Below are 22402 nucleotides of genomic sequence, written 5' to 3'. Positions count from 1 at the left end.
ATTAAAAAAAAAAAAAAAAAAGAAAGAAAAAGAAAAAAAGAAAGAAAAAAGCTTTCTCAGAAGACTGCGAGCTCAGGAGCAGCGTTAATTAAGTAGGGAGCAATTTTAATCGGCAGGAATACGTTTTCTGCCTTTCTTCCGCACAAGTCGGCGTAGGGAACACTCAAGCCACCCTGAGGAGCTAAGTTTACAAAATATGGGAAAGTACTTTGAAGCGTTTCTTCGGGACTGAGGTGTCCCCAATACACCTCGCAAAAAAGCCGCCTCCGACCTAGCGTTAAAAGACGTGAATGAGTTTAGCAACACAGTCAAAAGCCCTGGTCACCCTGTCAGCTCCCCCTCCCAGCAGCTTTCAAAGAATTCGGGGATGAAACACCTAAAACAGATCCCAAATCCTGTCCTAGTGGCTGCTTACGCATTTCCAGCGTCTCTTCATCTGCGACGAGGACATCGTCCTGCCCCGGCGGGGGGGCCGGGGCTCCCCGCCGCCCCATGGCCCCGCCGCCGGGTGCTCGGCGGAGCCGGGGGGGCGCTGCAGGCACCTTCCCCGGCTCATTTATTTCCAGGCATCTCCACGGAGATTTGCTCTCCCGTAAAGGCAGGGAGCTGCTCCTCTGCCCGCAGAAGCGGCTTCTGGACCCTTTACTCCGTAAATAAATAATCCCACCCTCCTAAGGAGCATCGCGGAGTGTCGCTTGCGGGGCGGGGGGCAGCAGGGCAAGGAGGGGAGCAGAGGCGAGGTCGTCCTCGGGGGGGGAAGGAGGGAATTGGCTCCGAGTTTAGGATACTTGGGGCTGGCGTCTGCGAAGCCTCACTTAGGCTCTCGGGTTGCGGGGGATGCTGCTTTTCGGGAGTGGGGCCCACAGCCCAGCGGCAGTCCCCACTCCAGCAGCCCAGGAAATATTCCTGCAAAATCCACATACACACATACACCGGCGCCCGGTGCGACGACCCGTGTGATGCCGGCGGGGGCGACCGGGAGGCGCGAGTACCCGCGCCTCCCGGTCGCCCCCGCCGGCATCACACGGGTCATCCGCGGAGCTGCTCGAAGCCGGCGCAGATTCCCCCCGCTGTCCCTCGCCGGTGCAGCTCGGTCACCCCCATCGCCGGGAAGCCTCCGGGGGGGGGGGGGGGCGGAGGAGGGGGGGACTGCGGGACCAACCGCCGACGGGGCGCACACACCGGGTGGCGCTGCGAGTCCGTGTGTCTGTGTGTCTGTCTGTGTCCGAGTCCGAGCCGGGGCAGAAAAAGGGAAGAGGAGGGATGGGGGAGCAGCATCCCCCTCCCGAGAAAAGCAGCCGTGCAGCGATGGGGAGAAAATCCAGGCGAGGAGCCGGGGCAGAAAAAAGGGAAGGGGAGGGATGGGGGGCAGCTCCTCGTTCCCGAAAGAAGTAGTCCTGCAGCGACGGGGAGAAAGCCCAGGAGAGTTGCAAAGCCTGCCGCCCAGCAGCCACCGGGATGGGCGAGTGGCCGGCTTTATTGCCAGCGGAAGGCGCGCTTGTAACGCGGGCGCAGCTGGAGGTTGCACCGAGTATATAGGCACACGCATACACATGCTCCTGTCTCAAGAGATGTGGCCAGGCGTAAAGTACAGTGTGCTGCCGGCCAAAAAAAAAATAAAAATCTTATTTTCGCCATCCCCGCAAAGGAAACTTGCACGGCGTTACACGTCCCCAGGAGCAAAAGCTGTTCGAAAGGAACCTTCTGCCCACCCACCGCTCTTTCCCTAACCAGGGACAAAGTTCCTCTGTCGCTATTTGGGGAGTTGCAGTAGTACAAGCCCACAACCCTCCCTTCTCCGCCCCCGACCCTAAGGGAAGCCCTGGGGCCCCGGCCGGCAGCAGGGGTGCCCCGCAGCACCAGCGCCCTGGGGCGACCGATGCTTCACCGGCAAAAGTTGTGGTGCTCCGTGACTGCTTTTTGCACTTTGCAGAGCACTATCGCTCAGCCTGGAAAACAGCAATCTCCAAATGCCAAGACCGAAGTTGTTCCCCAGGAGATGAGTCCATTATCCAGCCTCTCACCGGGCCTTACGGGCAGTACAAATATGCCTCTTGCAGAATTGTTCTCTGCTCAAGGAGTAATGCGGAGTCCCAGTTTGTTTTGAAATCCACAAGTGTAAAATGGAGTTACTCTGTATTTAGAATGCCCCACTAAAGCTCCTATGCAGTATTGCTTGCCATTATCCCCTATTTCCCTAATCCCTTTTTTAAAAAAGTGAATAATTCCAAGCAGCAGTTAGAAAACCATCGAACTGGAAATGCAGTAATTGTCCTAAATGGCACAGTTTTTCTCAGTGCACACCTTCCTGATGTGTAACAATTTCCCCATATGCTTTAGCACAAGGTGGCCAGCTTGCTTGAAAAGATGCCCCACACACAATAGTCGAAAAACTGGTGTTCTACACTTTAAGGCAGATATTGCAGAATGTGCTTTCCTCCATGGAAACGTTGAGGAATTTTTTTAAATATCTTTAGGATAATAAAGCAAAGGGTAATAGAGCGAGCTGAGAAAGCAGACCCTGATTTATGCTAAGAAACACAAGGTTATTCTGATACAGCAAAAGAGTTTTGTCCTTTTGTCCTAAGTCTGATGAAAGTGTGAGCAACTGCACACCTAATTTGTTCACACCTTTTCCCAGCTCTTCCCAAAGCTAAACCAGAGGTCGCTTCCCGGAATGTAACTGAAGTGTGGTGGGTTTTGGCAAGTGCATACTTACAACCATTTGTACTGAAAGATTTGTTGGACTGCATCAAGTATCCTTACTCTGCCACCTTTACAGCTGTGAAGGTGTTGACGGCTGGATTAGCCATCACATCCACAAATAAAGTGCTTGAGATTTCATTTCTTGCTTTCTACTTTCACATTCCTAGACTGGAAGCAAGCGAGAAGCCAACACCCTTTGATGGCTGTTTAGTCGCGGCAGGCACAGGCCGAGGGTAGTGGGAACGGCACTACGGCAGGCAGAAATGAAGTGGTGTTTTAAATTGCTTCAGCTGCGCACATCTCCCATCACTGCTCTATTGAAAATTTAGACTGGAAAATGACAATGAAAAGCCGGAATAATGGGAAAAGCAGGACACGAAATTCGATAGACATTGCTATGAGCTTGAAGGGGAGAGACTTAAAAGGTCAGAGAGCAAACGGGAATGGCCACAATCATCTGAAGGCAGTTGGAAGGTAAGTTGATGGACACCGGTTTGACCTGTGGGTCAGCAAACTAGTTTAACTCTACCTTGATCTGCACAACGCAGAGACAAGTTCCCAGCTCCTATCAAACAACTCAATGCCCTTATCTGGAAGGGTTTAGTAAAAGTAAATCAACTACAAAAAGGAGCTATTCAGCCTCCAAGTGCTGGGTTGTGCTGGTAAAAGGAAGAAAAAATATGCGTGTTCTCACACAGCCCTGATCCAAACCAGCAGCTCCAGAGCGGCAGAGGCGCACGCTCCTTCCTGAGGGAAGGATGAGTTTCATCGCGGGTTCTATCCCACTGCCAGACTGCCCCGAGATGGAGCAACCAGTGCCCTAAACAAACCATCAAGCTCCTGGATAGTGGCATTTTGGTAGCACTTGCTTTTCAGGGGGATATTGGAGAAGCAGTATTAGAAGTTACCCACTGCTCCATTTCCCTTTCCTTTTCACTTGGGGCTCAGCCCATTCCATCAGGACTGAAACCTCCAGGTAACATGAATGCCGCCTCTCGCTCCCACTGGGGAAATCAGGTGCTGCTACACCACTCCATTTACATGGCATTAAAAAAAAAAAAAAAAAAAAAAAAAAAAAAAGAGGGAAAAAAAAGCAGAGCAAACTGTTGCATTGTTCTGGTAGGAAACTTTGCAGGCCTCTGATGGTTGCATTTTTAATGAAGCAAAATCAGAATGCAGCTTAGAGAAACTCAACCAGAACAACTCCTGTTTCCAGTGCACATTAAAAGCCCCTTCTAATCCCTACACCATGCACAGAACCAAAATCTTCAGTGCATCTGGAGTTGACTCCTCTGCACTCTTTTGCTCCACATTTTAATACCTGCTGTTTAGGCTATCTCTAATAATGTGGTTTACAAGTATGCACAAAAGATCCTTCTGCTACGCGGATTCCATGCTCTAGCCCTGATTTTTCAGTACCCCGAAAGTGAGCATCGCCTCCCTATGTAATCCCAGAGGCCAGATTTCCCAACAGGAACAACACTTCCCCCACATCCCCCCCCTCAAAAGTGTTAGAAGAAAGTGTTAGCAGGAGTTTTGGTTTGGGGTTTTTTTTTTTTTGCCAAAATGTTGAGCAAATGCCATAACTGCAAAAGACGCCAGGTTTTAAGAAACCCTCACAACAGTGTTTTTATTGTTGTTCAGGGAGAGCTGAGGACAAGATTTAAAGGACACAGCAAGGGCGGCAGTGCTGGACCGGCTGGTTGGCAGCACCCTGCCACCCTTGATATCGCCCCAATTCCTGGTCCTGCGGGGAAAATGCCCCCGGACTAGAAGGGAGATTTCACACACAACCGCGAAGTTTCCCACCCGAGAACCGCAGAAGTTAGCCCTCACTATGGCAGTTAGCATTGCTCCCAGCCACAAGCACATTACCTAAAAATAAAAGTGGCCGACCACTTTTTATTTTGTCTTTTAAAGCCAAAACGACCCTTAGGATTTCAATATCAAATCGCCTTTCACAATGGACCTGGCGCGATGTGAAAAATAAAGTCTGAGGAGGAGATATATGCGAAGCAGCCCCTCACGGTCGGTTTTGCGAGAGGCACGGTATCATTAGTTTGATAAAAAGAATTAAAAAAAAAAAAAGGTATTAATGCCTTTCCTCTAGTTTCCTCTACTAGTGCATTATAAAAAGCACGAAGCAGAACGCCAACTTACTTGTTTTAATGCCTCAAAGCTGCTCTCACTAGGTGCTACGATGTACAATGGGATTGAATTTGTTGTATTTCCACTTTTCTCTGAAACTCTAGAGCACGACTCATGCCATATGAGTTCAAAGTAAATCATTGCCTGTAACGATGGAATTAAAAAGAAGAAAAACAATTGGCTGACCTAAGGTAGAATGTTTATCTGGAGTTTATTAATACCATTTAAAATATTACAGATAAAAATCAATTACATTTCATGCATTTAAAATGCAAATCTAAAATGTTCCAGCGAAGGGCTTTCCATTTCAATGTGAAATATCCAAATTATTTCAACATTACAATGAGACAATTAGTTTGCAGCATTGCAAACCGCTAATGTAGTGTCAGGAGTGTTTATTAACATTTATCAATATTATTTTCAGGAAATACACATAGGCCAACGTTAGTTCAGTTTCACTTGGACAGTTTATTTAATACATGGGTCGTGGCAAACCCACTTTATGAAATATAGGAGAACTCTCACTGTAACTATACCTGAACTGCCAGCAAATGCAAATAAGTACATGCTCCATTAAATTAAATGTCATTCAACATTTATCAAATAGTGTTTGCTTAATTACAGTTGTATGCCTACCTAAATTAATATTCAAGCAAAACCTATATCCTGAAGTGCGATTTGATGTACACTTCAAGGAACGAGTCCAGAAAAAGAATGCAGTGAACCAGGACTGCAACAATAACGCTTTCTCATGACAGGAAAAGAAATAAAAAATTAAAAAAAAAAAAAGCTCAAGTGTACTTCAATATATTTTCAAATATTTACTGGAAGTAATTTACAAGAAAAATACTATACAAAATCGTCTCCTGGACAACTGCACCTCACACCGATACATTGGTGGAGTTATACTTAATTGTTAGCTAATCTAGAACGATTTCCCAGTTGTACAAACCTATAGGTTCAGACGTATTTTACAAATATTTTATTTTCCTGTACCCGCCCCGGCCTCCCTTTTTGGCATTGGAACTGCAGCTTCCCTTGAAACCCATGGTGCTTCTTCATTTGTCTGGAGTTTAAAAATATACGACTTTCAACCTAATTATTTTCAGCGTATTTCGCGATTCCTACTCAAACGGGAATTATACAAATGCGCTGGCAAACGGAATGAAATTTGGACTCGGGGAGGTAAACGATTAGTTAAAATTAAAAAAAAAAAAGAGGGGGGGGGGCGGGGAGAAGGGGAAGCACGCTGCCGCTCCGGTCCCGGGGAGCAGAAGGACTTCGCGCAGTTAACGAGACGAGGGGCAGGTCGGAGTCTCAGCTCGGTGCCGTGTGGGGAGAACGACGGCGGCGGGCGGGCGCTGCCATCGAAGCCCCCACGCCGCGGGGCAGCCCCGGCCCGGCCGCGGCTCCCGGGGCGCCGCGGCTCTACCGGCGCTAGCGGCGGAGGGAGGGGGTGCGGGCCGGTTTCCAGCAGGAAAGCGAGAGGGAAGGTGGTTTTTTTCCGCTCCAAAGGCAACCCGGGGGGGGGGGGGGGCGGGGGTCTCAAGGCGAGGGGGAGGGGAGGCGGCCGCGGGGCTGCCCCACGGGGGGCCGCGGCTTTCGCCCTTTGCCGAGCCGCTCCCCTGCCCCCGTCGCGGGGCTTGCGCGGCCCGGCCGCAGTGCCCGCCCCGTGCGGGTCTGCGGGCGGGCAGCGGGGCGGCGGCGGGGGCTGAGCGCGGTCCCCGCGGAGCCGCGCCGGCTACTTACGTGTCCGCGTCCCCGGCGCGGGGCTGCGCGCCCGTGGGGGGGGCGGCGGCCGGGGGCGGCGGGGCGGGGGGAGCGCGGGGGGGGGGCGCGGCGGCTCCGCGCCTCCGCCCGTCACTCCAGACCGTTGCGGTGGCCGGGCTCGGGGGGCGGCAGCAGCTCCGGGGAGTGGCAGGGCGGGCTGCCGGCCGCGCTGTGCTCGCTGTCGGTGTCGCTGCCCTTCTTGCCGCCGGGGCCAGGGCCGCCGCCGGGGCCGCCGCCGCCGGGGCCGCCGGCACCGCCGGGGCCGCTGTGGGTCTTGACGTGCTTGCTGAGGTGGTCGCTGCGCATGAAGCGCTTGTTGCAGACGGGGCAGGCGAAGCGCTTCTCGCCCGTGTGGGTCCGCAGGTGCCGCTGCAGCTCGTCGGAGCGGGTGAAGCGCTTGCCGCAGAAGAGCCAGTTGCAGACGAAGGGCCGCTCGCCCGTGTGCCAGCGCAGGTGCGCCTTCAGGTGCGAGGTCTTGCCGTAGACCTTGCCGCAGCCGGGGATGTGGCAGCTGTGCAGCCCCTTGCGCCGCAGGCTGGCCCCCGCCGGCCCCAGCCGCTCGGCCTCCTGGCAGTTGGGGCAGTCGCAGGTGGCGCGGCCCGAGTAGCGGCGGGCGGAGGAGCGCGGCGAGGCGGCCAGCGGCGCGGCGGGGCCGCCGCCCAGCATGGAGCCCCCGGCGCCGGCCAGCGGCGAGGGGGCCGAGTCCGGGTAGGAGCCGGGCAGCACCGGCTTAAATCCGTCCATGAGGTGCTGCCCGGCGGGGCTGAGGAGGTGCGAGGAGGCGCCGCTGCTGAAGGCCGAGTGGCCCAGGCCCGAGTAATCCGAGTTGTAGCCGCCCAGCGGCGAGTGGAGCGAGGTCTGGAGCCCGCCGGCCGCCGGGTGCAGCGAGCCGGGCAGCGCGGCCGCCCCGTTGGGGCTCTGCACGTCGATCCAGCCGGCGCCCACGTCCCACCAGCTGGAGGCGCCCGCCGAGCCCACCTCGCCGGCGCCCAGCCCCGGGTGCGAGGGCTTGAACCAGGACTCGTAGGGGTGCGCCATGCCCACCCGCGGGTAGATGCCCTGCAGCCCCTCCACCGACGTGTGCACCTTGGAGATGAAGACGGGCTGGTGCGCCGCCGCCTCCTGTCCCGCCGCCCCGCCGCCGCCGCCCCCGCCGCCGCCGCCGCCGCCGCCGGCGCTGCCCGGCGTCTGGAAGACGGAGTAGTCGTTGGCGAAGGGCGAGCTGGCGGCCGCCGCGCTGCTGGAGGTGAGGGAGAAGGCGCTGGAGCCCGGCGAGCCGCCGCAGCTGAACGAGTCCGAGACGAGGGCGGCCGCCGCCGCCGCCGCCGCTGCCGCCGCCGCCGCCGCCGAGGAGCCGTTGCGCGCCGCGCCCGCCACGCCGAAGCCCGGGAGGCCGGAGCCCACGGCGCCGCAGCTGCCCGCCGAGGACGAGGAGGAGGAGGAGGAGCGTTTCCAGGGATGGAAGCCTTTGCCGAAGGAGGACGCGCTGTCCGAGAGGGCGGACGGCGAGGGGCTGGGGCTGCCGATCTTGTTGCAGGTCGCGGCGAGCATGGCCAGCGGCGTGGAGCCTACCCGCGGTTCCTCCTGCGGGCACAGAGGGGAGAGGGCCGCCCCGCCGCCGTCAGGGACGGAGCGGCCCCGCCGCCGCCGCCGCCGCCGCCCGCTGCCCACCGCCCCGCGCCCCGCGCCCGGCCCCGCTCCGCTCCGCTCCGAACCGCGCCGCTCCGCCGCCCGGCCCCGGGCGCAAAGTTTCGCGACTCCCGCGGGACGATCCCTTCGCCGGAGCCGGCACCGCAGCTCTGCCTCCAAGCGCCTTCCGGGGCTTTCTTTCACCAGCCACCCCTCCTCCCACGGAGGAGCTCGGGAAGGGTTAAAAAAGGGGGGGAAAAAAAGAGAGGGGGAAAAAGTTCCGCCTGTTACCGTAGCTTTAAAGATGCCCCCGGCACGGCGGCAGCTACGTTTCAGCCTGTTCCCTTTCCCCGGGACCTGGCCGTTCCCCGTCCCTCAGGCCAGTAAGACTGTTTTCTTAAATATAGAATTGCAGGATTACCAAATTACTCCTTTAAAAAAAATAAAAGCTTCCTTAAAATAAGCCTCAATTACGTACCAACGATAATTAAATATATATATAAATTTAACATATGTACATATGTATGTATACACAAGTTCAACGTACCTGCTGGACACGGCGGGCTGTGTTATTTTAAAGGGAAATAAAAAGCCACAATCTGTTGCAAATTAGAAATTGCACACGAAAAACGATAGTGCTGGGTTTGGTTTGGTTTGGTTTTTTTTTTCCTTCCAGCAGTCACATGTAAAGAAGAAAGGCCACTTCTCCGGGGGCACAGGAACAGCACAGCCCAGGCGCTGTAGGTTGTTTCTACAAATGCCCTTAAAACCTTTTCCTGCTCACTGAAAAGTGACTCTGCCCCCTTTTCCCCCTCTCGCTCTTTCTTTTCTCCTAAATTCACTTGTACTTAAGTTAAAAAAAAAAAAAAAAAAAAAAAAAAAGGCTGAATAGAGGAGACTGATAGCCCCAGTCAAGACAGGGGTTATTTTAACCCCCTCCAATCGACAATAAAAAGAAACCAATTAAACCAGCAAGAGAAAAAATCCTTAGACTCACCCCTAGAAGTGAAGTTGCCATCACACAAAAGTGCCCTCCTCTCAGAGGATCTTTTTTATATTGATAAATCAGAGGCAGTGTTTTTTTTAGAGGTGTGCAATACAATGATCAGTTCCGCCCATTCCACCACAATTGTAGCTCCCTCGCCGGCTTTGAAGTGCCGCTGAGCCGCCGCCAGCCAATCCCCGGTCCCGCCGCCTCGCTCGACGACGTGACTGCGTGAGGTCATCAGCGCCGTCGAGCCCCACCGACGGCGGGGCTCGACGGCGCTGATGACCTCACGCAGTCACGTCGTCGAGCGGCGCGGGCCACGGTCCCGGTCCCGGTCCCGGTCCCGGTCCGCAGGGGCCCCTCGCCGGGCTGCTTCGTCCCGGCCGCCCCTTGCCCTCAACCCACCGCCCCCCCCCCCCCCCCCCCCCGTGCACGTAATCTGACAACAGGTTATTTTTTTGAGCGGTTTACATTTGTTTGGATTTTTACACCATCATCGTCTCAGCGTTACTATTATTACCGCAAGGATGGGCGGGTGCGGGGTCCCCCCACCCCGCTCCCCCTCTGCGCAGTCCTCCCCCTCCCTTTTCTTTCGGTACTTCTGGCAGCAAGTGGGGGGAACACTTCAGGCGACTGCTGGCTGCTCCCCCACATCCCCACACCCCCCCGCAGACCCGCCGTTTCAGGCGTGATTCTTGGCTCCGGGGTCCCACAAGCCGCCCCGGGAGCGATGCCCGGGCTGGAGGTACGCGGAGGAGCTTTACGGAGCGCGTCCCCGGAGAAGCCCACCCGAGCGGTACCGGCGCAGCCGGGGCTGGCTGCCGGGCGGCCCCCGCCGCCTCGTCCCGGAGCAGCCGGGGGTCGGAGATGCTCGCTTCGCTCCCCTCGGCTCCTCGCCCGGCCCCGGGAGGGGGGCTGCGGGGAAGGGCAGAGGCGGTGCAGGCCGGCCCCGGGGCGGGGGAGGGAGGCGGGGGGCGTTGGGGGCAGCCCCGGTCCGGCCCCGCTCGCCCAGGTGCTCTCACCCCCGCGGGTTTTCCGCAGCAACGTCCTCGCGGACCTTTGCTTCTTGGGGGCTGTTTTTTTTCTCCTTCTCTCGGCCTCGGTTTTGACCCGTTTCCGTGTCGTGGGGATATTGACTGTACATCATATCTATTGATCAAGGGGGGTAACGTACATTATCATACTTTGAAGTAAGAGTGAAGTAAATTAATGAACTGCTTTCATTCTCTGAAGGCTGACGGTTACCATAAATGTCGCGTTTCTCTCCGCGAGCTGCTCTGAATGATTTTAGCCTGTTGAGAAGGCGTGACAGGCCAGCCCAGAAGGAGGAAGGGGTGGGGGAAGGAGGGAACTCCGTTTAACAAATAAAAAAGAATTAACTTCATTGCTTTGGTCTCCTTCTATAATGATATTCATTTTACAGACCTAATGCACACTTGTTTAAATTTCGGGTTTAATTTAATCAATACTATCACCCGCGAAGAGGGGAAGAACGTTTCCCGGAGATACTCCCTTGTATGAATGCTTATTAACTTTTTATCTCTACTTCCTTTATCTGCTGGAGGTGGGGAGGAACTATTAAGACATAGATCAGAAAGCGTAAGAGCAAAACAAGCATGGTGAGCATTATATTTTAGAGGAACAGAAAATCGCATTTTGTGGTGTGCCAGGTTAGGTAAAAAGATCGACACGCATTCCTTTCAGCCCCAGAAAGTCTGAGAGACTTTGCCATCCAGCGGGGAAGGAGAAGACGTTAGTGATGTATCTCTTTTTAGGAGAGCCTCGCCGGGTGGGTCTTCCATTCGCATCCGTATTTTGTCCGCACTTGTCTGCCCAGAGGAAACGTGTCCTTTCTTGATCTTTTTCGTGTTTGTTTGTTCCGATGCCTGCCCTGACTCTCTTGATTTGGGGCCGAAAGTCCTTAATTTTCAGCGCGCTTTTCCTTTAAAAGCACCGTGTTGGAAATTGTGAAAAACTCGTTGTAAAAATAGTCGTGGGAGTCTTTACGAGGGAACTCAGCAGAGAGGGAGGAAAAAAGGCAAATACATCAGAACCGAATAGAAATCACAAAACTTCTGTCAGTGGCATCCTCCTGCTACTCTGATAATTTCCCTGAAACTGGAAAAGCAGCAGCTTCTGAACTTTGAGAGCGGTGAGCTGATCTTTTCTGAATTCGCCACGGAAGCATCTGTAACCTTCCCCCTTTGTATACATTGCCTGCTGGGCAAAGGATTTAAGGAAGCTTACAATTTTGTTTGCATTTGCGTTATTGACCACTGCACTTAAGGGTGCAGTACATCAACATAATATGCAGGTGGGGGCGGGGGGGGGGGGGCAGCCAGCAAGGAGAGGTTTTCCCGAAATTAATTAAAACTTTTTTTTTTTTCATCTGAAGTTTAATGTACGGGAGTAGATAAATGTTCGTGCTGTTTCTTGAAAACCTGTGGGATCCACTCTCAATAAAGCTAAAATCTATTAGCATTCTGTATGCATCTGCAGCATAAATTTCATTTGAATTTCAAATTTAATAAACCAGGAGGTTTTTAATCATCCCTGGTTTTATTTGTTTGATATTAACATGCTTATTGACCGGGTCTGTTGACCAGTTTGATCATTACAGGACAGCAAAAAGTTAATTAAAACGACCACAGCTCCTTAATCATATCATCTGTCTCATCCATGTCGCTCCCTTTATTACAGGCTATGATGGATAGTCTCCCAGATTAATTTCTCTGTTTCTTCGATTTGGACAACAGCTTTTGGGACCTAATTTACATCCTGGGAACAACTTGCTCAAGTCTACCTAACATCTTGTGTCTACAATATACATTAGCAATCTCGGAACTTTAGCCACAAGGATAGCTGTCGCTAACCTTTCCGGGGAGGGGGGGGGGGCGGGCGGATTTTCCTCGGAGAAAACCCGGACCCTCCGCGCTGCGGCCGGCGAGCAGAGAGAGAGATGGATAGACCGCTGTACCAGGGGTCCCTGGCTGTCTACAGACAGCTCTACCGGGGTGCAGGGGGGAGATTTCTCTTTGGAGAAACAGAGGTCCGTGCTGTTTGAAAAGGCATAGCTGGAAAGATTAAACTGGCGGCTCACCACGCCGTATGTTGAATGTCAGTATTAGCGAGGGAGTGCCTTTCATGCCACACTTGCGCCAATTTACGGGCACACACATTAGAGCCTGACCCACCTCATGCCTTCCCGGCTGCACCGCTCCGCTCCACCGCCTTGCAAGCGTCCAGGGAGGACGAACCCTTGGCTCCTCTACGCCCAGCGGCTCCCAGCTCCGCTCCCGCGGTCTACACGGAGAACAGCCCCTGGACGGGGGGCCTTGCCCTCGCCGGGCTCCGTGCGCTGGAAGCCGCTGCGTTCCCCCCCGGGTTTGCCCCACCGCCCCGCGCCCGCTGCCCCTGGGGAGGTGGGGGCCAGGAGGTGTCTCCTCCGCCCTCCACCTTCACCTGGAAGATTTACCGAGGGGTGACAACCAACCCTGCAAGCGCGGGAGGGCTCGGCTTGGACGGGGAGAGGAAGAAGGGGAATAGCACGTAAATGAAACAAAACAGCTGCCAGCCAGAAAGGACCGTGCGATGCCTGGCGGTCACTGAGCAAAGGGGACGATTAATGTCGTTCTTTAACCTCCATTCGCACCTCTGCATTTCTGTGGTTTACCTGGGACGTCTTTTCCCACTGCCTCACTGGGTAGTTTCGTTGACCGGGGCTCCCAGTCGGGCACCCGGCGCAGCTCGGCAGCAGCAGACGGTGCGTGTGCGCGACTGCCTGCATCTGTAGCTACGCAGGTGACATGCGTTATTTCTTCCATCAGTGCAAACGTGTCCGTTCCAGGTACCTGATAACTCTGCCGGGCTCCCCGTCCAGCTGCCCGCCCCGCCTTTCCCAGCCCGGCCGCGGCGCAGCGCGCAGCGTTGCGCGGCCTGGCTGCTCCCCCGCGCAGGCAGCGCGGAGATGCCCGACAGAGCCCGGGCTCCTCGCTGAGCCACTTTGGCGAGGGCACACGCCGACCTGCCTCCTCGCAGCCGGCGGAGGGGATTCACATCGGTGTCTTTCGGCATTTATTTATTTATTTGTCTGGGCCCCTGTAAAAAAAAAAAAAAAAAAAAAAAAAAAAGGCAAGCAAGCTGGCTGCGCCTCTGAAAGGTCCCTGTAATTAGATTAGCCCTGGAAGACGCCGTGCACATGCTGGTGTGTGCGTGCCTGGGGAGGGAGAGGAAGAGGCACCTTCACACCCACCCTGTTTACATTGCCTGTATGCGCCCAGATCCGATCCGCATCTCCTCCTTCTTCTCCCCTTTCTTCCCTGCCCCCCCCCCCCCCCCCCCTCGCCCCCCCGAAATGTTATCGCTGTGCACGCATCGGCGGTTCCTAGGCGGTCATGTAAGTACCGGGAGGCGCCGGAGGGGAGAGCGAGCTCCCGGGCTGGGCGCGCTGGTAGCCGGGCGGGGCAGAGCGCGGAGCCCCCGCCGCCGGCTGCGGAGCCGGTCCCTTCGGTCCTCCCTAGAATAGATTTGTTTAAGCCGCTTTCTGTTTTTCCTATTATATATCACTTTCTCCCAGGCACCACTTACAGTTAAAAACTACTAAATTCTTCTCCTCAGCGGTATTGATTTCTTTTCATTCTGCTCCGTTAGGAGAGGAGGTAATACTTCCAGATTACCCCGCGTCTCCTCCAGAAGGTTGACAATTGCAATCGCAGTTTCGGAAGATAAATGTTACTTTGGGAATTGTGTTTAATTACGAATAATCTAGGAGCTGCTCTGGGTCCGATGGTTTAACCACACATGTGTTCAAATCATTGTACGAGTTTTACAAACGGGTGACAAGATACAGTAAACCTTTGAAAAATCGGTGTGCAAGACAGGACGTTCTCATTAGATAGGCTGCCTGAAGCTGGGTCATGCCCCCAAATACATGCTAGTTATATACAAATGTATACATATACATGCACGCCTGTGTATACGTGCGCGTATATAAATGTGTGGGTGTGATAGACACTCGCATATACAAATCCTACAGCACCCAAAATCGTAGCCTGCAGAGAACACAGAGGAAAAGGAAAGCTTTCCACGCATGTGTGTCTTTATTTATTTCTTTGTTCTGCCAACTGCACAAAAGTGTCAATCTGGCAAAAAAAAAAAAATTAAAAAATAATCTTTGCTTGCTGGCGTTTGCGAAGTGGAAGAACCCCAGGTCCTCCGGAAAAGACGTACCTTCGGAGCACCGAGCCAGGCAGGTTTTGCCCACGGCGGTTCGCAGCGTGTACCACAGCCTTCTCCTGCATGCAGAACTCCTGCGATCTGACTCGAGAGACCCTAATATTGATATATTTACTGTTCCTCTTAACAATGTAGCTGCCACCTTTCCCCGTCGTTATTTGCCTATATGGCAGAGCAATTAGGTCACCCCCCTTCCCCCCCCCCCCCCCAGCAGCCTTATTAACTTGATGGGAGAAGGAGGGGAGGCAGGCGAGCAGCGGGAAGGAGGCAAGGTGGCGAACAGGTTATTCTCTTAACCCGACCTGGCCGCAGGAGCGAGATGAGCAACACTGAACAGATGTCCCCATTTAAGCCATTCTTTTCCCACATGCCTGCTGGATGCTGCCAGGGCGCAGGAAGCTTGCTGCAGACCTGGCCCATTCCCGGCCATTATGGCCAACTTATTCTGGACCAGTGAGCACGAACAAAATGGGCTTCAGATCGCGTGCTTGAGAATAATTCGACTCCGAGCCCTGGAAAAGCCCCCTCCCCCCATTTTTTTAAGTGTTGGGGGGGACGGGGACGTGTTTCAGCTCTGATCGCAGGAGAAGAACTTCTCAAAAGATCGTCAGCCCCTTCCCCCTCCCTCTCTTCGGCAAATATGGTATAATTTACAGAGCAACTTAATAATCCGAGGGGCACCGCAAAAGCCCTTTGCGTTGTAAACCGCTTCTAATTACCTGCCAGAGCAATTAGCTGACTATCACGAAGAAATTAGATCGCTCAATGTAGCATAAATAATGCGAATAATTTTGTAAGGAGAATGGAAAGCGAGACCTGGTGTTTCTTTATAAGGAAATAACACCTCGTACTGTACGAACCCTACATGAACACATATTAATGTCTAGGCATGCACGGAAATGAATCCGAACATGAACCCTCTGGCTTAGATTCAGCACTTTCTTCATTTACATATGCGGGGTGAAAGTCGGCTTCCAGGCGTTTAGATACAGAGCTCTTCCAGATCACAGTAATTAACACATAGCGACTTCAATAGGAAAACCTGTTTTCCAGATGATTTTTACAATGCTGCTTTATGTCTCATTTGGCAGTTTAAATAGCTGGAGTTGTTTTCTGGCTGCATCTCCACTATCATCTGTTGAGCATATTTTGCCTAGAATACTGACCGAAACTTCCGAGTCCATTTTTTAAAAAAGTAGATGACTAATATACTGGGCATGCCTAGGGATTTCGGGCGGGTTTTCTTCTCATACGGGTTAGTTCTTCGAGAAGATTTTCCGGAATCGCCTTAGAAATTTATGCTATGTAACAATTATTTTTTTCTTCCTGCATTTCACCTGGAAGGATCGAAAGCCTTTGCACCATTCTCACAGGTTGACTATTTTATCTCAAGAGGAAAATGCTGTTTTCCAAATTAAAATTTACAGGTAACAGAGAGTCTGCAGGGATTTAAATGTACCTGTATAAGCCCCTAAGAATTAGGTTATTAAATAACAATCCTTGCGAGACACTTCTTCACGCCGCTGGGTCTACAGCTGCGGAACTGAGGAAGGAGATTGTGCCCACAGACGGCAGGACCGTCGTGTAATTAAAGTGCCTTTACAGCTGAATTCAGCTAAAGCGGATTGAGTTTGTTTCTGTTGTGTATCCCCATCCACCCCCCCGCCACACACACACACACTCCCCCGCCTCCGTACTGAGAAAACTGCTAGTCAGAAAGCTACACGTGAAGGTGCCAGATAGTAGTGAAACTCATCCCAGCCCAGACTACAGCTCGTCTCTGCTCGGAGGCACTCTGGGATTTAGCATAACTCGTTAGGAGCGCTCCGGGTTATGGATAAACACAACTAATTAGGTTTATCTTTGACAAATAGAAGCAGCAACGTATACTGCGATTCTTTTAAATGCACCTTTGAAGGGGGGGAAAGCCGAGTGTGTGATCAAATCTTCCATAACTTTTCAGAGCGTTTTTTTTCTCCTGCTCGCATGCTAACGCAGCAGCTATGAAGTGGCTCGTCAGACACCCTCGTCCCCAAGTTGTCTTCGCAGAAGTTGCAATTATATCTGAACACGGTTTCTAAGCTCCTCCAGGTCTGAACGGGCACTGCTCAGCTGTTCCGCAGCCCCCACGTAGCACACGCTGAATTGTACAGCATGTTTAACGATTCTTGCTCGTCGGCTAATTAGAGACGGCTTTGAAGCTCCATTACCGGCAGCAAAATTATTGCGGCCAGTTTAGGCCAAATTCTGCAGTCCTTAATGGAGCGAAACTCCCATTGAAGTCAATGGTATAGAAGTCAATGGGCGTTGTGCTCTATTAAGGAGCACAGAATGTGTCCCTTTGTGATTTAGAGATTAAAAATCGGTATCGGTAAGATGGGCGTTTAAGACGGTCACGCTCTCAGGGAGGGATCTCATCCGCGACACGGGAAGGGCCCGATCCCTCTCCCACTCCGCGGGCTGAGCCCCGCGGCTCCCCGGGGGCGATGCCGAGGGCCGGATCCGTGCCGCGGGGGTTATTAATCATCAACCGGGGCCAGACAAAAGGACTTTTTCCGGCGGTCTTGAAAGAAGCAAAACTTCAGTCTCCCGCGGGCTTCAGCCCCCCCCCCCCCCCCCCCCCCCCGGGGCCGGAGGGACCCTCAGTGCTGGGAAAGGAATCGGGTCCGTCCCGCGGCCCCGGCGGCCCGTCCCTCCGCTCCCGGTGGGTGATGTCCCCAGCCGCTGACCAAAGTGGCTCGTTTCCCGAGCGGGGCTTTGGATGCCGAGGCTCCCGCGTGAGGACAGAGTAACCGGAGCCCACATGCAGAACACCATTTGGATACCAGCGCAGGGCTTGGGAAGTCCCGTTCCTAACCGTGACCACCCACTGCTATCAACGTGATTTGACAGCCAAATTCAGAGCGCGGGTTTAAGGTGCTGGTTTGAGCTCTGGAATGGGGTTTGATTGCGCATTATAAAATATTTCCTTACTCTAGGCGCGAAACAGCACTGAAAACGCATGAGGAAAAGTCCGTTTTACAGAAGCGAAGGAAATGCTGCAGGTTGCTTAAATAGGACTATAGTTCAATATTCTTTCTCTTTGGGGGAGAACTGGGGGCGGGCGGGGTAGAGCGATCTTCCTTTCTTCTTGTTCCTGCCCTCGTGGAAAGTAAAACCCTTCGGGAAAACTTCGCAGCGTTTTTCCCTGAGCGCGGAGGGGCACACGCAGCTGATCCTCTAGGAAGCTGTGCACAATTAAGACTCATTTTCTTTCTGCTGGAACAATTAATTGTACAAATGAAAGGTCAGGCATGTGCTTTTCCTATGTTTATCAACCACAATAATAAGCCCCTTCTATTTTTTCCCCCCAGTGCATTAGATTGCAAGAAAGTGCTGCCGCAGTGCCGTCTCTCTAGGTAAACATCTTCAAAGGCGATTCAGCGGAGCCGAGCGGTACGTATATATATTTTAAAAGGACGCAATGGCCGAGGCGAACACAGATGCGAGGCGTGAGAAGTGAGGGCTTCCCCAGCCTCGCCGTTCCCGCAGACGGCAAAGGCAAGGCACCTTTTCCCCTGAAGTGCTTGCTCCTCGGATGCCGCCGGCCGGGGCTGGCTGAGCCCAGGGGGGGCCGATCCTGCCTCCCGGCGTTTCTTTGTCCCTCGTGGTCTGTGATACTTTTGTACAGGGCGGGACGGATCCTGCCCCTCTTCCCCGGGGATTCAGACCACCTTGGCAAGATTTCCCCGCTTGCCTCCATGTCATAAGTTCAGTTACTCCCGAAGAGATAGGCTGGCAACACCTGCTTATCCATGACAGGTTTTTCTTTCCATCGTAGGAGACTTCTGCTCACATCTTCAAGAACAAACCATGTGCCTGCCAATTCCCCAAAAAACCCAAGGGGCTCCAACTTTTCATGCCAGCTTGGTGCGGTGTGAGTTTATTGGACTACATGTAGTACCTGTGGAACAGAAGTACGATATTCAATACTTTCATCAACAGGTTCACTTTTTTCCCTGTTACTTGGGGAACAGGCAAGTCATTGCTGGCATTGTGCTTGGGGGGAACATCGCTAGTGTTGACAAAGTGCTTTTCTCCCAGCCGGTATGTTACCCTGCACGCAACTGTCCAGGACATTGACCCTGTGTGATGTTCTCCTTAACCTCAATATGCTCACGCTCACAGTGGATATATTTTTCACTGTTTTTACCCTTGTTGAACACAAACATCTCTGCACTGCTGACAAGCGTGAACTGATGGAGGAGAATAACCCTACCGGGAACTAGAAAGAAATCTCAGGAACCATGCAATGAGGCAGAGAAGATCCTGAGTTTTCATGTTGAAGCAGTCTAACATGTTGTGCCTGTCCAGATGACTGGGTCCATTTTAATTTTTTTTAAGTCATGTTGGCCTGAGATGCCCAGAAGATTTCTCAGAAGGGTCAGTCTCCACCAGGACCCAAAACATAGGGCTGTTTCTCTTTGGGTAGGAATCACTGCCCTATTCCTTGCAACAGCCGTCAAGAGGTTGCCCTGTATACCTGGCAACTGTGGACAGGCAGGTTTGGTTTAAACCAGCAGGAAGCTCTGAACAACTTTCAGCTGGCCTTTGGATCCACCGTTTCTGCCATAACTAACTGGAGAAAAACATCGGTCTGGAAGTGAAGGGGAAGAGCTCTGCTGGACAAGGGGTGCAGTGCAGCCTTTTGAAATGGCCAAAGTGGTGATGGCTGTCCAGAGTCCCAGGAGCCCAGCTCCAAAACGAACATGCAGGCTGACATTTTAGATCCAGCGGATGCAGAGCACTTAGTCCTGCACAAGGAGAATCCAATGCCATTGCTCCTGATGTGTTTAGCTAATCGTCTAACAACTGATCTCTACAAGAGCTACAAGATAAAAGGCCAGAGTGACCCTCCGCGAGGCAGACGTGGCTGGTGGTAAAACTTGTTGCTCTTCTGAAAGGCTGCTCGCTATCGTGCTAATGGAAAATTGTTCTTCAAACACAGAGTAAAGTCTCAGCCAAATTTTACTGTAGTTGCCCGTTTCACGGCGGGGGGGGGGGGCAATAATGAAATAAGTACGGACTTTTGCCACAGTGGGAGAGAGGATTGTCCCTGGGCTGGAAACAACACTGAGATAGAAGACTTGGGCCAAGCTGAAGATGGCTGGGCCTGAGCGTGTCAAGAACAAACACCCTTACACCTGTCAGAGGGACTCCCGAGCTCAGGCGGAGAGCCTGGGTTTCCCCGGCAGGCCGCAGCCATGGCCTTCTGCCCGACCCACGGCCCCTGCCCTTCCCGAGTCACACCGAGGCACACGCAGGCCAAACGCACCTGTACGTAAAGACCTGGCACACCTGAACGCACCCGCGCGTCCACCCCCTCCACAACAACCTGCTGCCTAGGCCTCCCGCGCCTTGGCTCCCCGGGAGGGACGCGAGGGCACCCCCGAGCCCGCAGGGGCACAGACCCCGGGGCACTGCCCCGTGCACGCACACCCACCCACCCACTCTCACACACACACACTCTCTCTCATACACACACACACACACACACACGCAGACACCCCCCCCCCCCCCCAGCAGCGACCCTCCCCCGCAATCACCCTCGCCCTCCGCGCTGACAGGCTGGGAGGGCGCAGCACAAAAGGCGCGGGCGGGCGGGCGCGGCGCGGCCCACCCTGCCCAGCCCCCCTCCGCCCCCCGGTCCCACCCCTCCGCCCGCTCCCGCCCCGCTCCGCCCTCTCGGCGGGAGCGGCGCCCTCACAGGCGGGCGCGGTAGGGGGGCCGCTGGCGCCGCCGCCGCCAGCCCGAGCGGAGCGGAGCGCCTCCCCGCCGCGGTCCGAGCGCCGCCACTTGCCTGGCGGCAGGTGGGGGCGGTTGTAACGGGCGGCGGGTGAGGGCCCGGGCCCCGGCCCGCCCCGCGCACACGCGGCCCTGCCGGGCGGGACGGCGGCTCCCTGGGAGCGGGGAGCTGCCGCCGAGCGTGAGGGGCAGCGGCGGCGGCGTTTGCCCCCGGCGGCAGGGCGTGGGGCGCTGCCGTCCCGTCTTCCCCGCTGTTCCCTGGCCGCCCCGGCGGCGGAGGGGAGCCCGCCCCGGTGCCCCGGTCGGCCTCGGCTGCGGCTGGCGCTGGCGCTGCTTGTGCGGAGGCGAGGCCGGGAGGCAGCCCCGGGCGGCGGGAAGGCGAGGCCGCGACCGGGAATGGCGCGGGTCTCCTCCTGGCCCGGGTGTCGTTACCGGGCTGGAAGTTGGGACAGTTTCTAACGTTCTCATCACCAGCAAACCCAAATCTTAATTTTTCAAAATCACGCAAGCAAAGCTTATACGGGGAAGATGACAGTAAATCACGTGCTTCCCCGGTCTGAATATGTAGGGCTCAGTGTGATGATAAGTTAATTAGAAGGAGTCCACGGTTGTAGCCACTAGCAAATGTTTGTAGTTGGGCCATAATTTGCCTGTACGCTGACTCTGTATTTTTCAGATGCTGCCATTCAAAATTGACTTTTGTGGGAGAAACTTATTTTTTTTCTGTAGATGTTCTTGGCTAATGAAAAATTGAACAGTGCTGTAAAGAACTGCCCTTTAAATACCAGTTTTTATCATACTATACTAGAAGTAGATAAAAGAGAGAATGAATTGTTAAATGGATTTTCTGAAATGGTTAAAGTCCATTCATTAGTAAATTAGAAATCTGTTTACATTGGAAAAAAACCTGCCCACCAAGCAGGAAGTTTAAAATTATTTTTTATACAGGCAGCAGTGTTTCATATATGATAGCAGTAAGTATTAATTAGATGTTGCACAAAACCCAGGGACAGCTTCAAGTACAAATTTAGGAACGCGGTACGTTCAGTAGTTAAAGACACATTTCATTCCGTGAGGAGAACTGACATTAAGTCTAAGCTACTTTTTTGTGGAATTACTGTTTCCACAGAATCATTCAACAGATAACATCACGTTAGTAGTTATTAATTTATTCATCTACTTTCTGCTATGCTAGGAATACTGCCTTCAACTGTTAAAGAAGCAGCTGGCTTTTTTATACAAATAAACTGGGCTCTGAGACTGTCAATCTTCTTTGTTTGACAGAGAGGAGTTCCCGCCTGCACTGAAAGAATAGCTCAACATCTGTCATCCCATTCTCTGCGATGGCCCAAAATCAGGAAGACTACAGCTGTCCTGTTCCTTTCAGATACTTCTGGGATAGAGAGGTAGGAGGACTAAGTATTTGGTCAGCGTGTTCATCATGCATTAAGCAAGTCTCTACAAGCTCTTGCATGTAATTGTATTGTTTTCCCACTGCTTGAATAGAATTTGCAGTTTAAAAGGTCTTTGGAATTTCGATCCTACTATGTGGTTTTTTTTAAATGTCTAATTAGTTTAGTCTAAACCTGCATTTGTTAATAAAACACTTTTTAATTGAAATTGAAGTGGTTAGCAATAATTTATACCTAGGCATGTGGCACATGGGAGTGTAAATTGCAGATGTATACATGAGCGTAAAGCAGAAAATACTTATTCTTTCAGGTTGGGACTTAACACTACAACTGCTGAGTGCTGGATGAAGATGAAAACAAGGGATGTAAATTAGCTTATTTCTTGCAAGCTCGAAAATGGCATCTTTTGACATATGTCCATTTGGAGCAGAGGAGGGAGGGAAGGGGAGAGGGAGGAAGAGAAGGGGGTGGAAGAAGCTGGGAAGAATCCATTACCATGTAAAAGAAATGTTTAACCACATAACCTTATCACCTTTGCTTTAATATCCAGTAAATTAATCAAAAGCAAAAAAACAATAGAAATTCAAGTAATTTATTGAATTAATTATACTATCCTCTTCCAATAGCAGGCAAATGAGTAGTCAATAGTAGATTGTGTGTTGCTCTTCTTATAATCAAAATTGAGAGCTACTGTAGTAAACCTCAGAGTCCCATCCAGCGGCAATTGCGT

General features: G+C 53.1%; 1 protein-coding gene across 2 annotated transcripts; it reads right to left on the bottom strand.

Moving 5' to 3' along the window:
• Positions 1-6693: 6693 nt before the first annotated feature.
• Positions 6694-9354, bottom strand: SP8 (Sp8 transcription factor). 2 transcript variants are annotated; one of them, XM_030009561.1, is made up of 2 exons: positions 9251-9354; positions 6694-8208 (listed from the first exon to the last, which is right to left on the bottom strand). In XM_030009561.1, the coding sequence occupies exons 1-2, from the start codon at positions 9269-9271 to the stop codon at positions 6715-6717; spliced, it is 1515 nt and encodes a 504-aa protein (XP_029865421.1). In that variant the 5' UTR covers positions 9272-9354; the 3' UTR covers positions 6694-6714. The 2 variants fall into 2 exon arrangements, with proteins under 2 accessions (XP_029865421.1, XP_029865420.1); XM_030009560.1 differs by lacking the exon at positions 9251-9354 and adding an exon at positions 8545-8617.
• Between the last annotated feature and the right edge of the window lie 13048 nt (positions 9355-22402).

The sequence above is a fragment of the Aquila chrysaetos genome, chromosome 3 (assembly GCF_900496995.4).
Source record: "Aquila chrysaetos chrysaetos chromosome 3, bAquChr1.4, whole genome shotgun sequence".
Taxonomy (NCBI): Eukaryota; Metazoa; Chordata; class Aves; order Accipitriformes; family Accipitridae; genus Aquila; species Aquila chrysaetos.
Note: the sequence above shows the minus strand (reverse complement) of the source record. Positions and strands in the feature narration are given on the sequence as shown.